This window comes from Neodiprion fabricii, chromosome 2, assembly GCF_021155785.1.
Source record: "Neodiprion fabricii isolate iyNeoFabr1 chromosome 2, iyNeoFabr1.1, whole genome shotgun sequence".
Taxonomy (NCBI): domain Eukaryota; kingdom Metazoa; phylum Arthropoda; class Insecta; order Hymenoptera; family Diprionidae; genus Neodiprion; species Neodiprion fabricii.
This window is the reverse complement of record NC_060240.1, coordinates 22156414-22170043: the sequence shown is the minus strand read 5'-3', so window position 1 is coordinate 22170043 and position 13630 is coordinate 22156414. Positions and strand designations below refer to the sequence as shown.

Sequence of the window (13630 nt, the reverse complement as noted above, 5' to 3'; positions counted from 1 at the left end):
AGCCTAATAGGCTAGTCAAATACCTAACGGTCAGTTTTACGCGACGCACACAAGCAACAGCTGTCAGCTACTTGGAATAGTACGGTCTCAATTCTGTGACTTTTTTGACTTTTCCCCCGCGTGACGCACTTTCACCTGTTCACCCTTTTTATTTCTGCAGGCACTGTTTCAATAGTGCGTGTGCATTTGCGCGTAACAGAATCAAAATCTGATTCTGTTACGGATCCCTACTGAGCACGCTAGTACTGTGTAGTAGGGGTCGTGCCTCTGGGGGAAATGCCACACGATTGGGCCTCGATTCGATGAGATTGGTTCCACTCTTCTCAAAGAATCGAGACCCGACTGTAAAGACGCGACGCATGCCGGCAGACGCCGAGGTTAGCCGACGCCGCCCATACGAAGTCGAAGGACACCGAGCGGCAGGACAGAGACAAGCTCGCGGAACACGGACACGCACAGGCTTATAGAGATAGCCCTACTGAAACCCTAATTAAAAAGAGAAAGTAGCCGCGGGAAACTGACCTCTTTGTCGCACAGTCCGAAGAGTGAGAAGCAGCCGCCCAGCGGGAAAATCAATAAAACAAGCGAGGAGGTATAGTTGTATGAGTTATGTGTTTTCCCCGCCAAATCACCGATCAGACTGATAGATCGGACTTCCGCTGTTACTTTCTCTTTCTTATTAGGGCTTCAGCTCGATGCATGGACTGTGCAATCTATCTCCATAAGCGATGCGGACACGGTGTAGGAACGACAAACACCCAGGACAGCCGAAGCCAGTTGACGTCACCAATACTGAGTTGTGAGATTTTTGTAGGTATGGGGATGTATATATGTACAAAGGGTTGGGTGTTGAATCCCTGATTCCTAGATGGATGTATATGTATACAGAAAGTGAAGAGTCAAGTCTTCATAGGTGTTGCTGTATATATTGTAACGTAGCATTTCGGACAGACATGCCCGTTACAAGGTACTCCCTGAACCTTGGGCGGAATTCAGGAATAAGGGTTTCGGAGATCGAGTCGCGAGATAATAATAGAGAGCGCCAGAACTGGAGTCACGCATCCGGGCTTCGACAGGGACGAAATAGCGAATTACGATTGAGATATTGCAGGCTTTTGTTTTTATTTTTTTTTCGAGTACACCGGCCACAAGCCAGCGACCAACTCGGACGCCGAAGGTATTTCGAGGCAAGGCGAAACCGCGGAGATCTCGTGGGAAGGATATCGAGGCTGCGGAGGGGGAGACAACGCAGATCCCTGCAGCGCGGGGACGGGAATCCAAGGCGGACGCGATTCCCGCTGGCGGCCGGCGCGCCGCAGCCTCTCCGCTCACCCCACCTACACCCAACCGAGGCAACCGCGAGAGACCAGCTACCGATGAGGGAGCACCACCCCGCCCAACCCCAGGACCCCGTAGAGCTGCGCGGAAGACGACATCACGATCTAGCGTTTAGTTCTGCGCCGAGTAGCGACGACAGGTGCGCGTCAGGTTGCGCAATCTCCAAAATCGATGACAGATCGATTGTTGCGCATTCTTAGGGTAATGACGTTACCAAGGACGAGACCGGCGTTGCGGCCGATCGACCATGAGAGATCACTCGAGTTCTGGCGACCAACCCAGGTTGAAGTCCGTAGCGAAGTAGATTCGTGCTTCGAGTTTTGTCCGAAAGAAATTGGTAGTTGCGAGGGAGGATGACTAGTGTGAATCATGAGGGAGTCGGGGCATTCGTCTTCTGGATGTGGAGCGGTAAGCGCAGCTAATATTCTTTCGAGAGAATTTCGAGAGACATCAATTAAAGGCTTGCCGAGGAACGGATAGTCATAGAGGGTATGCGTTAGCGAAAGTACTCGAAATTCTTTAGCCGATAAATCTGCTTGGTGACCGTAGCCTGAGTTGCGCGGAACAACGTAGAGCCAATTTTAAGTGACCGACTGGTCGAGTAGCTTCACGGGTTTCAGTCGCGGCAGGACAACTGTAATTTGAGAGTAACCAAATTCCGTTACCCCGGGTCACGTCAAACCAAGTGCGATAAATTGTAGCTTCGCGTGTAGGTCGCGAATCGTCAAAAGGGGAAGCGTTCGCACTCGCGATAGGCGTTGAGACGTCGCGGAGAAAGTCGAGTTCGGATGCGTTTAAAATAACAGCCAGGCGATCCCAGTGGTGACCGGCGCTATTGAAAATACCGGCTCGAGATGTGATTCGCGCGTCGAGTTACGTTCTTTTGTTGTTTGAGTATTGAATAATTGTGCATTGTTAAGTGGCGATTAGCGCCGACGTTAGTAGAAGACGGTCGCGAATGGCGCGCCGAGAAAAATTCTTTTTTTTTTGTTTTGAAGATAGCGTTTGTTATTAACGCAGCGACTAGCGCACGCAGGCAGTAGAGGTCTTCTAGATCTATTACTTTTTTTTTGGCCTTTCTTTTTTTGTTAAACCTAAGCATTTAATTTTGAATCGCGCATAGCGACTTACGGATTATTATTTCTCTGGCTTTGTAATTGGAATCGCGAGGAGCGACTTGTACAGCATTATTGATTTTATTTTTGTATTATCGCTGGCTAGAAATATATTATTGGAATTTTATATTAACTTGGCTAAATTACCCCTCCCCTCTCCGCGGTACTGAGCTGCTGAGTATCTGGTCGCGGTATATCGCATTACCGATTTCGAGGCGTCTTGATCACGCCAGGCGCCCAACAAATTTCGCTATCTCGTTTTAGGTCCAGGATACCTCGCGGACGCCGATTGATTGTGCACGCGGAAAGTTCTCGGTCATCTTCTCCGAGTGACCGAGGGGCAAGAAAAATCCCTGTCACAATATGTAGGGTGAAGGATTGAATCAGTAAAGGCATAATGGTACATACTGTAACGTGGCATTTTTGATGAAACCCCTGAACCCTGGGCGGGACCAAACTTAAGGGGTTTCCGAGATTCAGTAGCGAAGTATTTGTTAATAGGTGCCTGAACTGGAGTCACGCATCTGAAATTACGAGAGGGGACACTGTAGCGAATAAGATATTTCAGGCTTTTTGTTTTTCGAGTTTCAACGGCATCAAGTAGAAAATCCGCAACGAATTCGAGGAAATTTCGGAATGACGGAATAGCGATGATTATGACGGCGGGATGTCGAGAGGCTGCGGAGGGGGAGCTAACGAAGATCCCTGTATTGCGGGAATCCAAGGCGGACGCGATTCCTGCAGCGACCGGCGCACCGCAGCCTTCCCCCTTCGCCCCGCCAACAGTCGACCGATGAATTTGCAGCGAGCTGACTGGCGATGAGAGAGCACCACCCCGCTCACCCCCGGGACATCATGGAGCTGCGCGGAGGACGAATTTGCGATCTAGCGTTCAGTACTGCGCCGTGATGCTACGAAAGGTGCGCGTCGAGTTGTGCAATCTACGAAATCGATTACGGATCGATTACTGCGTATTCTTGTGGGTATGACGTCACGTAAGGCATAGCATATCGAGATCCGTGTTGCGGCAGGTCGTCAATTTGAAAGATCACTCTAGTTCTGGCGATCGTGCTAGATAGTCACGTTTTGGAGTTTCGCGAAGCAATGGAGCCGCCTGAGGATCACAAGGGGGTTGGAGAATTTGTTGCATGGATACAGAACGGTAAGCGCTGCTTACATCCTTGTGAATTAATTTCGGGAATAGTTTTGTAAAGGCTTGCCAAATAACGGATAGCCATTTTGGATTTGCGTTGTCGAAAAGTACTCAAAATTCTTTTGCCGATTCTTTTGCTTGGTGACCGTAGCCTGAGTTGCGCGTGTTGGAATAGAATAAATTTTGAGTAGTTGAGAATGTTGAGTAAAGTGACGGTTTTGAGTTGCATCTTTCTCGTTTTTGAAATTACGTATAGTCCGAATTCCGCTGTACCGGGTTGAGCCGCGTTATCGCGTTTTTCGGTGTCACCTCTCGGATAGGTCGCGAATCGCCGAAATGGCGTGTTCGAATTAGCAAATAACGTTTTTGGGGACTTCGAGAAAATTTGAGTTCCGATGCGTTGCGATAGTGTTTAGTTGAGGTGACGTTTAGTTGCGTTTTCGTTTAGTTGAATCCACGTTTAGTTAAAATGTTTTTTCGAGTTCACGTTAAATAAAGATTACGTTTAGTTGAGTTACGTTAAATTGATATTGCGTATGATTGAGGTTGCGTTTTCATTGAGTCTAGTTGAGTAGCGGTTGAGATGAGAAGTTCGTGTTATTGAGTTTCAGTTGAGTCTGAATTATGTTGGCGTTTGAGAATTTGTTTCGTCGAATTTCACATAAGGTTGAGCTCTGTGGATGTCGTTTAGTTGAGTTAAGTAGAAAATAAGGTTTATCTTAATTTAAGTTGTCAAGTTTAGCTTTTTTTCGGTAATTCAATCATATACTCATCTATCTTTCCAGCTTATTATTAGCGGTTTCATACATATAACGAATTTTGAAGAAGAACTCTGATAACTCGTTTGTAAACTCGTGCTTTTTCGTGAATGCTTTACTTGATGTATATATATTGTGAGGCTGATTTTTACTGCACCTCGGCCACCCGGAGAAATGACCGAGAACTTGCAGCGCGCACAATAATTTCACCGCCCACGATGTGAGCTGAAAAAAAGATCTTATTACCGACATCGCGAGATTCTATTGGGCGCCTGGCGTGGTTAACACGCCTCGAGATCTTTGTCTTCGCTAAACCTCGGGAATATGCTCGGTAGCTCAGTACCGCAGAGAGGAGAGGGGTAATTTTTGGAGCGAGAGAGACACTCGACAACAACACGCTATTTACCAAAAATGATGTAAAATAATATATTTTACAATAGTAGCAATACAAAAACAAAAAAAAATAATTCCAAATTCGCTCTTCACGATCCAAAATCACACAACAGAAAATTATTCGTAACCTACGCTATTTCTTAATCTACTGAGCTTCTAGCTCCCTAACTAAAATCGAACTCACTATTTACGAACCAGTAACACGCAACTCTTAATTCGAATCCTAGGACCTTTAACACTACAGCACTAAATGCTCGAAACCGAAACTATAACTAATTTATGGACGGTGCGCCACCGAACTATCGAACAGATAGCGTTCTCAATATCACCCGACTCGGAGTTTCGACGCTACCTCGAGCTGCCTTAAATGTAAACTTGACAACTTAAATTAAGATGAACATTATTCTCTACTTAGCTCAACGAAATCACATTCACGGAGTTCAACCTTGTGCGAAACTCAACTAAACAAATTTCGGCAATTCGCGACCTACTCGAGAGGTGACACTGAAAAACCCGATATCCCAACCCGACCCTGTATAGCGGAATTCGGGCAGTACTTAAATTTAAAACCGAAAAAGGTTTAACTCAAAACCGTAACTCTACTCAAAATTTATTCATCTCTATAACGCGCAACTCAGGCTACGGTCACCAAGCAAAAAATCGGCAAACGAATTTCGAGTACTTTTCGCCAATGCAAATCCAAAATGGCTATCCGTTATTCGGCAAGCCGTTACTAGATTACTCCCGAAATTCAGTCACGAGGATATAAGCAGCGCTTACCCTTCTACGCAACAAATTCTCCAACACCCTCGTGATTTTTAGGCGGCTCCATTGTTTCGCAAAACTAAAAAAAGTGACTATCTCGTACGATCGCCAGAACTAGAGTAATTTCCAAAATCGACGACCGGCCGCAACACGGATCTCGGTATGTTATCCCCTACGTGACGTCATACCCATAAGAATACGCAATAATCGATCCATTGTCGATTTCGTAGATTGCGCAACTTGACGCGCACCTTTCGAAGCATCGCGTTGCAGAACTTAACGCTAGATCGCAATTTCGTCCTCCGCGCAGCTCCATGATGTCCTGGGGGCGAGCGGGGTGGTGTTCCCTCCACGAAGCTAGAGGGAAGGAAACCGAACTCTGCCGAGGCCGCATCCCAAAAGTGGGATCAATTTTCCAGCGATAAGTGAACAGTTCGCTGCGAAGAATAACCGAGATGACGAGTCACGCATGCGCAGTATGACTTAGCTGCGTCCTTGTCTCTCTCGCATAAAGTGCGAGTGAGACAGTTTTGTTATGACAGTGAGGTTAGTTTTTACGGTAAGATGTCAGCGTGTCGTGTACCGCAGTGCAAAACCAAATATAAAGACAAAAATAACAATCACACCTTGTTTAAAGCTCCGTCGGTACGTAACGTGATCATAGAGTGATGGTAAAACAAAATTATTTTTCTATTTATGTTTATTACCAGATTGTACAATAAATTGAAATTGCCAACAACAAGCAAGAAATAAAGTTTTTATGTATGTATCTAATTTGTAAATCCTTATATCCTACATCCTAACCTTATCTCCTAATTCTCGTCACTGTCGCTGATAATTTCTATTATGTAAAACTTTTATATATCCTGATTCTCTCATTTCCTACTTTAGCTGATACATTTTGAGTATTAAATTGTGTAAAACTTGTATACATCCTGATTCTCCTATTTACCATTTACAATTTTCGTATTGAACATGATTGATAAATTGTTCACATTTAAAGCATGATTGTAAAAAATGGTTGTTCAATATCCTAATGATCTGGCAAAGGCATTTTATCTACGTCGTTCAGAAGAATAATAAACTGATCCATATTAACAAGGATAATACATTCTGAGAGCGGCCAAATTTTATTGTTTATGTCTATTTCAACGTGCATATCTGGTAAAACAGCAATTCTTTTCCTGATCCTACAATCCTTTCCCATCTTTTGTAGACCAAAAAATGTGTGATCTCCTCGTGTAAAACCCTAACTTGGTGCTGGTAAAATACTTGCACATAACTTTTTCCTCAAATACGTGTAATTAAATTCGTTACGTACTTGCTCCATATCTGTAGGAACGTCCAGAATGATTCAAATGCTCCACTATTCACGTCTTAAAGTTCCATAAACAACATTCGTAAAATACTCACCTATGATTTCTGACTTCGCAGCGTATTCACATTTCTTTTTTGCAAATAATGAAGCGATATTTCTAATTCTACCATTATGCCAAGAAATTATTATGCACCATAACCTCGTGAACTTGCTGTCACAACAACAAAACTGTCTCACTTACACTTTATGCGAGAGATACAAAGACGTAGCTAAATCGTACTGCGCATGCGTGACTCGTCATCTTGGTTATTCTTCGCAGCGAACTGCTCACTTATTGCTGGAAAATTGATCCCACTTTTGGGATCGGAGTTTGGTCTCCTTCCCTCTTACTTCGTGGCTCCCTCGTCGCTAGTCGGTCCGTCGCAAATTCGTTGGTCAACTGTTGGCGGGATGAGCGGGGGAGGCTGCGGCGCGTCGGCCGCCAGCGAGAATTGCGTCCGCCTTGGATTTCCGCGATGCACGGATCTTCGTTGGCTCCCCCTCTGCAGCCTTGACATCCTTCCTTTGAAATCGTCGCTATTCCGCCATTCGGCAATTTTCTCGAATTCGTTGCTGATTTCCTAATTGATGCCGTTGAATCTCGAAAAATAAAAAGAAACAAAAAAGCCTGAAATGTCTTATTCGCGCTTCGGTACAGTGTCCCCTCTCGGAATTTTGGACACGTGACTCCATTTCTAGCGTTCTTTTGCAAATACTTCGCTACTCAACCTCGGAAAACCTTAATTTTATGCTTCACTCAGGGTCCCGAGAGCTACTTGTAACGGGCATCAAAAAAGCCACGTTACAGTGTACACACATACACACACACACTTATTGCTTGTACTCTTTAACTAATTATATTCTATCTGATCGGACACTTGCAGTGGATACCTACCCCCAAGAAGTAATAAGGAATGTTAAAATACTTTATCGTTAACGTTGTAACGCAACCGATTAATAATTATATACCTATCTTACTCTGGTGGAATCCATGCGAATATGCAAACAATGTGCATATTGCAACACGGTTTTCAAGCTTTGTTGTACTCACCAAAGTACGGCTCTACCCTTGGAATTTTCGAACGCCAAGTTCTGTGTTTCTCAACGATGTCGCCGACATCCAGAATATAAAAAGCATCCTCTTGGTCATTACTTTCGATTATTTCCTTGATAACTGCAATGTTATCCATCTCATCGTTGATAAGCATAACCTTGTCCAAGTTCATGTCCAAGCCAGATTCGTAGTGATCTATCGTCACAAGCACACCTATAATTTGAACAACATGAAAACTATTTATGTTGATACCTGGAATGCATTTGCATTGTATGTTACTTATTCGAAAATTATGCGCACAGCTATTTCTGCATTAGTCAAGTTCATGATTTTTACTCGAACTTTAAAACTGTTTTGCTGTCAATTGGTGGCTGAGTCGGACTGAGGCACTATCATAAGAAATGAATTATCAAAATATCGATTTCTGAATTTTGTCACACTCTTCTAGTCTGAAACGTTAAGTTTGTCCAGTTTTTAGAAAAAGTTCATAAAATTGATTAATCAGTTGTTATGGGGTCGATGGTTGTGGTCATGACGAGCGGCTTCAATGACCACATCCATACCCAGCCTCAATGTTACTAGTGCCTATTTCGGGTTCATAACCCGTCGACTACGCGTACATATAAAACCCAATTTCAAACATAGATTATACATCCATGATGCGAAACTTATTATTTTTCGACCAAAATAGCAATGATATTAAAATACGCACTAGAAGTCGTTGATCGTCTGTTAAGAGATACATGCCAATGCAATGAACCATAACTATTTATAGTAGGAAGTGAACTATTCAAAGTTATCGGAGTAGTATAGCTATGAGAGTTCTGAGTACAAACACCTTCTTTACCGACCGAGCTGCTCCGCGGACTCCAGACGCAAACACTTGAAGGTTACCCCCACTCTCGTCAGATAAAACGTGCTCTGCTGTACTGACTCGAGGTCAAAAACGTGCAACCTTACCGACAGTTGTATCGGTCGACGGTGAAAAATCGCGCTGCCTTACCGACAATTCTTATCGGTGAAGGGTCAAAATCGTGCTGTTTTACCGACAATATGATCGACCGAAGGTCAAAGTCTGTAGTGCTCGTCTGCCAACGATGGAGGGTGCAGCGGGGGCGAGAACTTTTTTACCATCCCGCATTCTTTTCCCTCGATAGGACTGCTGATATGTATCATTAACCACTCCAAATTCCTTTCCCACGGTAGGACTGCTGGTGTGTAACATCAACAACCACCACATTCTTTTCCCACGTTATCAACCACGTGACATTCCAAAATTAATAGTTCCGAGAATTGTTTTTTATCCACTCGGATATCGCTGATGTGTAACATCAACCACCTCACATTCCTTTTTCACGTTATCAACCACGCGACATTCCAAAATTGATGGTTCTGAGAATTGTTTTTCACTTACTCGGATGTCGGTTTGATATCCAAGGTCGACCGATAACCGCGGTACATTCAGATCCATGGATCTGCGGTGTTGTATTACTATAGCTCTAAGAATGCTAAAAGGTGCGCACGCATACACAAACATACGTATTTGATATCAACCACGTGACATTCCTTACCCTCCACCAAATTTCAAATTATATAGTGGGGGAATGTTATGTGAGTCAAAAGTGAAAACTTCATCGTCAGTCTGAAGCTGTTCTTCTTCTTGCAAATGAGAAGTGCTTTCGAACAACCACGTAAATTGAAGAAACGACTAGAACTGTTCATCAAGAATATTGGAGAAGTAAAACATCTGCTGAAAATCAGATCTGACCTCATTCAACTCGCAAGAGATTTTGAACACATACAACTCAACAGTAACGATCATGGACTTTTCAGAATTGAACGAAGTCGCACGCCTGGAGACACTTCTGCCCTTGAAAAAGCTTTCGGACCTCGAAGTATACTTCGAATACCGAGTCAGTGGCGTTCGTCGGGTTAAAACGAAATTTGGTGACAAAATCGTTCTGGACTTGGAGGACTCTTACGATTTTTCTACCGAACCGACTGACCAAGGCCCTCGAAGAAAATGAAGATTTGGTCCAGAAGGTGTCGACAGCCAGTAACGAAAGACGGTTGCATTTACGCTATCTTGGCGGACCGTACGGTCAACTTGAATTCGTATACGTATAATCTGAGTATCACATTCGATTATTCAGTGTCCTGTGGAAGTCTTACGTTCAATAAACAAAAAAAAAAAAAGATTGAAATTATGAATATTTTTTCATTTATCGTCTATCCATCTTGTATACCTTTAATACTACGTACGTTTTGTACCTTGTAATTGTATCTAGAATTAAGTCTTAAAATCTAAGAGAATGCCACTTCGAACACCACTAAGCAACGATGGAGGGTTTCGAGCTGCGTTTGCGCCTTGTAACTGTAATGTGAACTCTACGATGAATTTTGGACGGGTTCAGACAAGATCAGAGTGAAAAGTCGACCGATAGCTGCGGTAGTATACATTCAGAGCCAAGGATCTGCGGTGTTGGGTTACTATCGCTCTAGGAATGAAAAACATAACTCGGTTTGAGTACAGCTCGGTCAAGGATGGAGAGCAAGGTTGAATCTTACATGAGCTTTACGTTGAAAAAAATTCTCTCTCAAGAGCTAAGGTGAAGATGAAGGTGTAAAATTATTGCATGAATATTCTTTAAGAAACAGTTTTATTGAGTACAATTTTTAGGATACAGTTGACAATTACTTTACAACGATAGTACAATAATTCTATTCAACAGTATTATAACCAGGATGGTATGTTCGCCAGGAATGCGGGACCGTTCTTGTAGACGCTTCTGCGCAGTAACACAAATCGTACACCCTCGCCATCCGAACAGTATCATGATTTTGTAGCCAATTTTGTGGTATCAAAACGTTTTGTGCTACACAGATTGCGTTGGGTATTGTATGAATGTCGCATCTTAGAGACACAGCTAAAGTTTTTTACAAGGTTTGAAGCGACGGGCTGTCAAAGTCCAGCATATCGATGATTTGAACTTTCTGGACAATTTTAAGCAACCAATCTCGTTTTCCTTCTCCTTTTACGTACACGGTTTCAGCTTTGCACAGCCTGTCTTCAATGGTCTACTCAACTTCCTTAAACGGTATGGTTCCACAGCTCCAAGGTAAACCGTGAAAATCGCGTTCTAACCAAAAATTTTAGTTTTTGTATGTGACGTCCAGTAAATCCCATTCGTAAGGTGGCTTGAAGAAAAACATTGATGGAGATACTTTCAAGTAGATTGAAATTATAGCCAATTCTTTCAATGTGAAGGTATTGTTAAAAGGTCTACGCAAGCCTTGTATGTCAAAGATAAGCTCCATCTTTGAACTGTGTGAGATGGTGGGAACGGGTCAGCTTTTGTACGAAACTTTTTCACTCCACCACTGGGCGGGTTGTATTCGACAATACGATCGTGAACAATCAAGCAGTACGCCGATGTTTCAGCGGGAAAGTTGGCTTTAGCTTCAAATTCAAGACGGATGTCGACAGGTCTGTACTTCAAAGATTCGTTTTGTTTTGAACAGTCGATAACGAATAAGAGGACGTCTCGAAGGAATTCACTCTCAGTCAGCAACGGCTCAGGGTTCTTGTCGTAGCAGGTAGCTTGGAAGTTTGCGTATATTTCGTACAGGAGCGCGTACAGATTACGACTCATGTTGAGGTTCAGGTTACCGTACGGATAAGATTGAGAGTTTAAAAATAGCTTGACGTCCGTGATATTGCAATAATCGAAATGACTTGCGTTCTTGCCGGTCTTGTTCTTTCTACTTGTTTGGAAACCCAAAATGACGTACCGAGGTTTTTCAAGCTAAGTGGAAGTTTTCACAGTCCAAACGTGTTTCGATGTTGTGGGAAGTAAGGGATATTCGTACAATTCCCAACTGCGGAAGGTCATCGAAATAGGCGGATCTCTCTGAATGAAATTTAGTAGGTCAACTTTTTTCTGATCCGCGAGTTTCAAATACGGTATTAGCTATTCCACTGCATTGATCGCAATTTTGAATTCCTCCTCTTGAGTCTGCATGATAGCGTTGACGTCAGTTTTTGATCTCGTCAAAATCAACTCATGATCAGCGTTGACAACGATCTTGCGGTAGTCTTCAGCGAAACCCAATATCATGCTGAACGGTATCAGTACGTCAAAATTACCCTCGGCATCGGTTAATTTTTTCTTCTCTTCTATATCAAGCCATCTAGCGTTCTCCATCAGCCAAGTCTGACCAGGGTGCAGGGAAGCGTAACCCTTTATGAGACTTGTCAAGCCAACGTTCTTGTTTCTATCAATCTCAACTGCATCAATTTCGTAGCGAATTTCTTCAAACAGATGACAGATCGCGTTGGTTACGAGCTGTGTGTTCACAGTAGCTGTACCATCAGGTTTGACGAGTCGTCCGTGGATATGTACCGAACTTTTGCTGGGTAATATGCATAAATCCTGATGCTCAACGATGATTCGAATTTCATCGCTGTTGTTGAAAGTTGACGAGGCGTAAGGTTTGTGAGCGTCAATCTCGTGATGCGCAACGGATTCGTCAAAGACGACTGGTGTTTGAATGTTTGAGATTTCTTCCTCCATGGTACATAGCAGATGATAAAAAAGCAGAATCGGATTTTTAGTTGTCGGAAATTCCTCTTCAAAAAGTGGTCAGTTTCAGACCTGGAGCTATCAGGAATCCACGTTTCGAGGTGTTAACGGTTCGAGAATCGATCGATGACTGATTTGATCGGCGCATGCCGACTTACTGATATACCTACTCTTTGACAGTCTGTTATATACAATTCCCATCGCTTATTGCGATTTGATATGTAGTCTCACAGTAATAACTTCTCCACGAAAACTTCCCAGGCCTCCGTCTTGATCTACTAACCGGAGCTGAACGTGATCTATGGTCCTGACGGTGATCGGAAGGTAAATGATGTGCGACGGTACTTCCATGATCTTATATCCTGGTGGGACAGTCGGGAAAAACTCGTGAATAGTGTGTACTTTGTGTACATTGACGTAGGCGCCCGTTGTAATGCTACACTCGACTCGCAACGCGTTGACCTTGAGTATAGTTACAGGGCCGTCTGATTCGTGAGTTTTATCAACCTCCAATACACGTGGTGTAAATCCCAAAAGATGAGCAATGGAATCATTTGGTTCAAATTTCATCGTGTGGTTGCATGTGATTTCGCTGCGTAATGTATTATTGTTGGGTTTGATGCTGAGCCTGACATCTGTATTTCTTAGCACGTTCTGAAGATACTTCTTTATGTCCTCGATCTCGTAGCTGCCGGTAGGTATGGTGATCACTTTATAAGCTACGTAAATTTTATTGTGACCGACATCAACGTTGGGAATCGAATTAACGGTTAACAATTCTACCAAGCCAAGAACATAACTTTTAAGACGAGCAAGTTCGATCGATCGGTTGGAAAATATTGTGCCTCGAGAATCGAAGAGGTTCCCGAAATCGTTGACGTTAACGAATGACTGCGAGTGGTAAACTGACTTTGATGAATCACGCACCATGTTTATAGGTAAGTCGTAGAGATACGAGAGTTCTGAATAAAAAAAAATGGCCGCGTACCGGCAGCGTATCCCGATTCCTTACTGACAGTCGGTATGTTACCACAGTGACGGTAAGCCTCACCCACAATATTGTTACCGACTGAAACGTTGACATAGACGGCGCCACCAGTATTTTTGCCCGAGT

General features: G+C 43.4%; 1 protein-coding gene across 1 annotated transcript in view; it reads right to left on the bottom strand.

Moving 5' to 3' along the window:
* Positions 1-13630, bottom strand: part of LOC124175495 (ornithine decarboxylase-like) — a 72305-nt gene that overhangs the window by 42026 nt on the left and 16649 nt on the right. Inside the window, exon 2 of the mRNA XM_046555822.1 lies at positions 7931-8146. Within this exon, the coding sequence (XP_046411778.1) occupies positions 7931-8105 (175 nt within the window). The 5' untranslated portion in view covers positions 8106-8146. The remainder of the gene's footprint in view (positions 1-7930; positions 8147-13630) is intronic.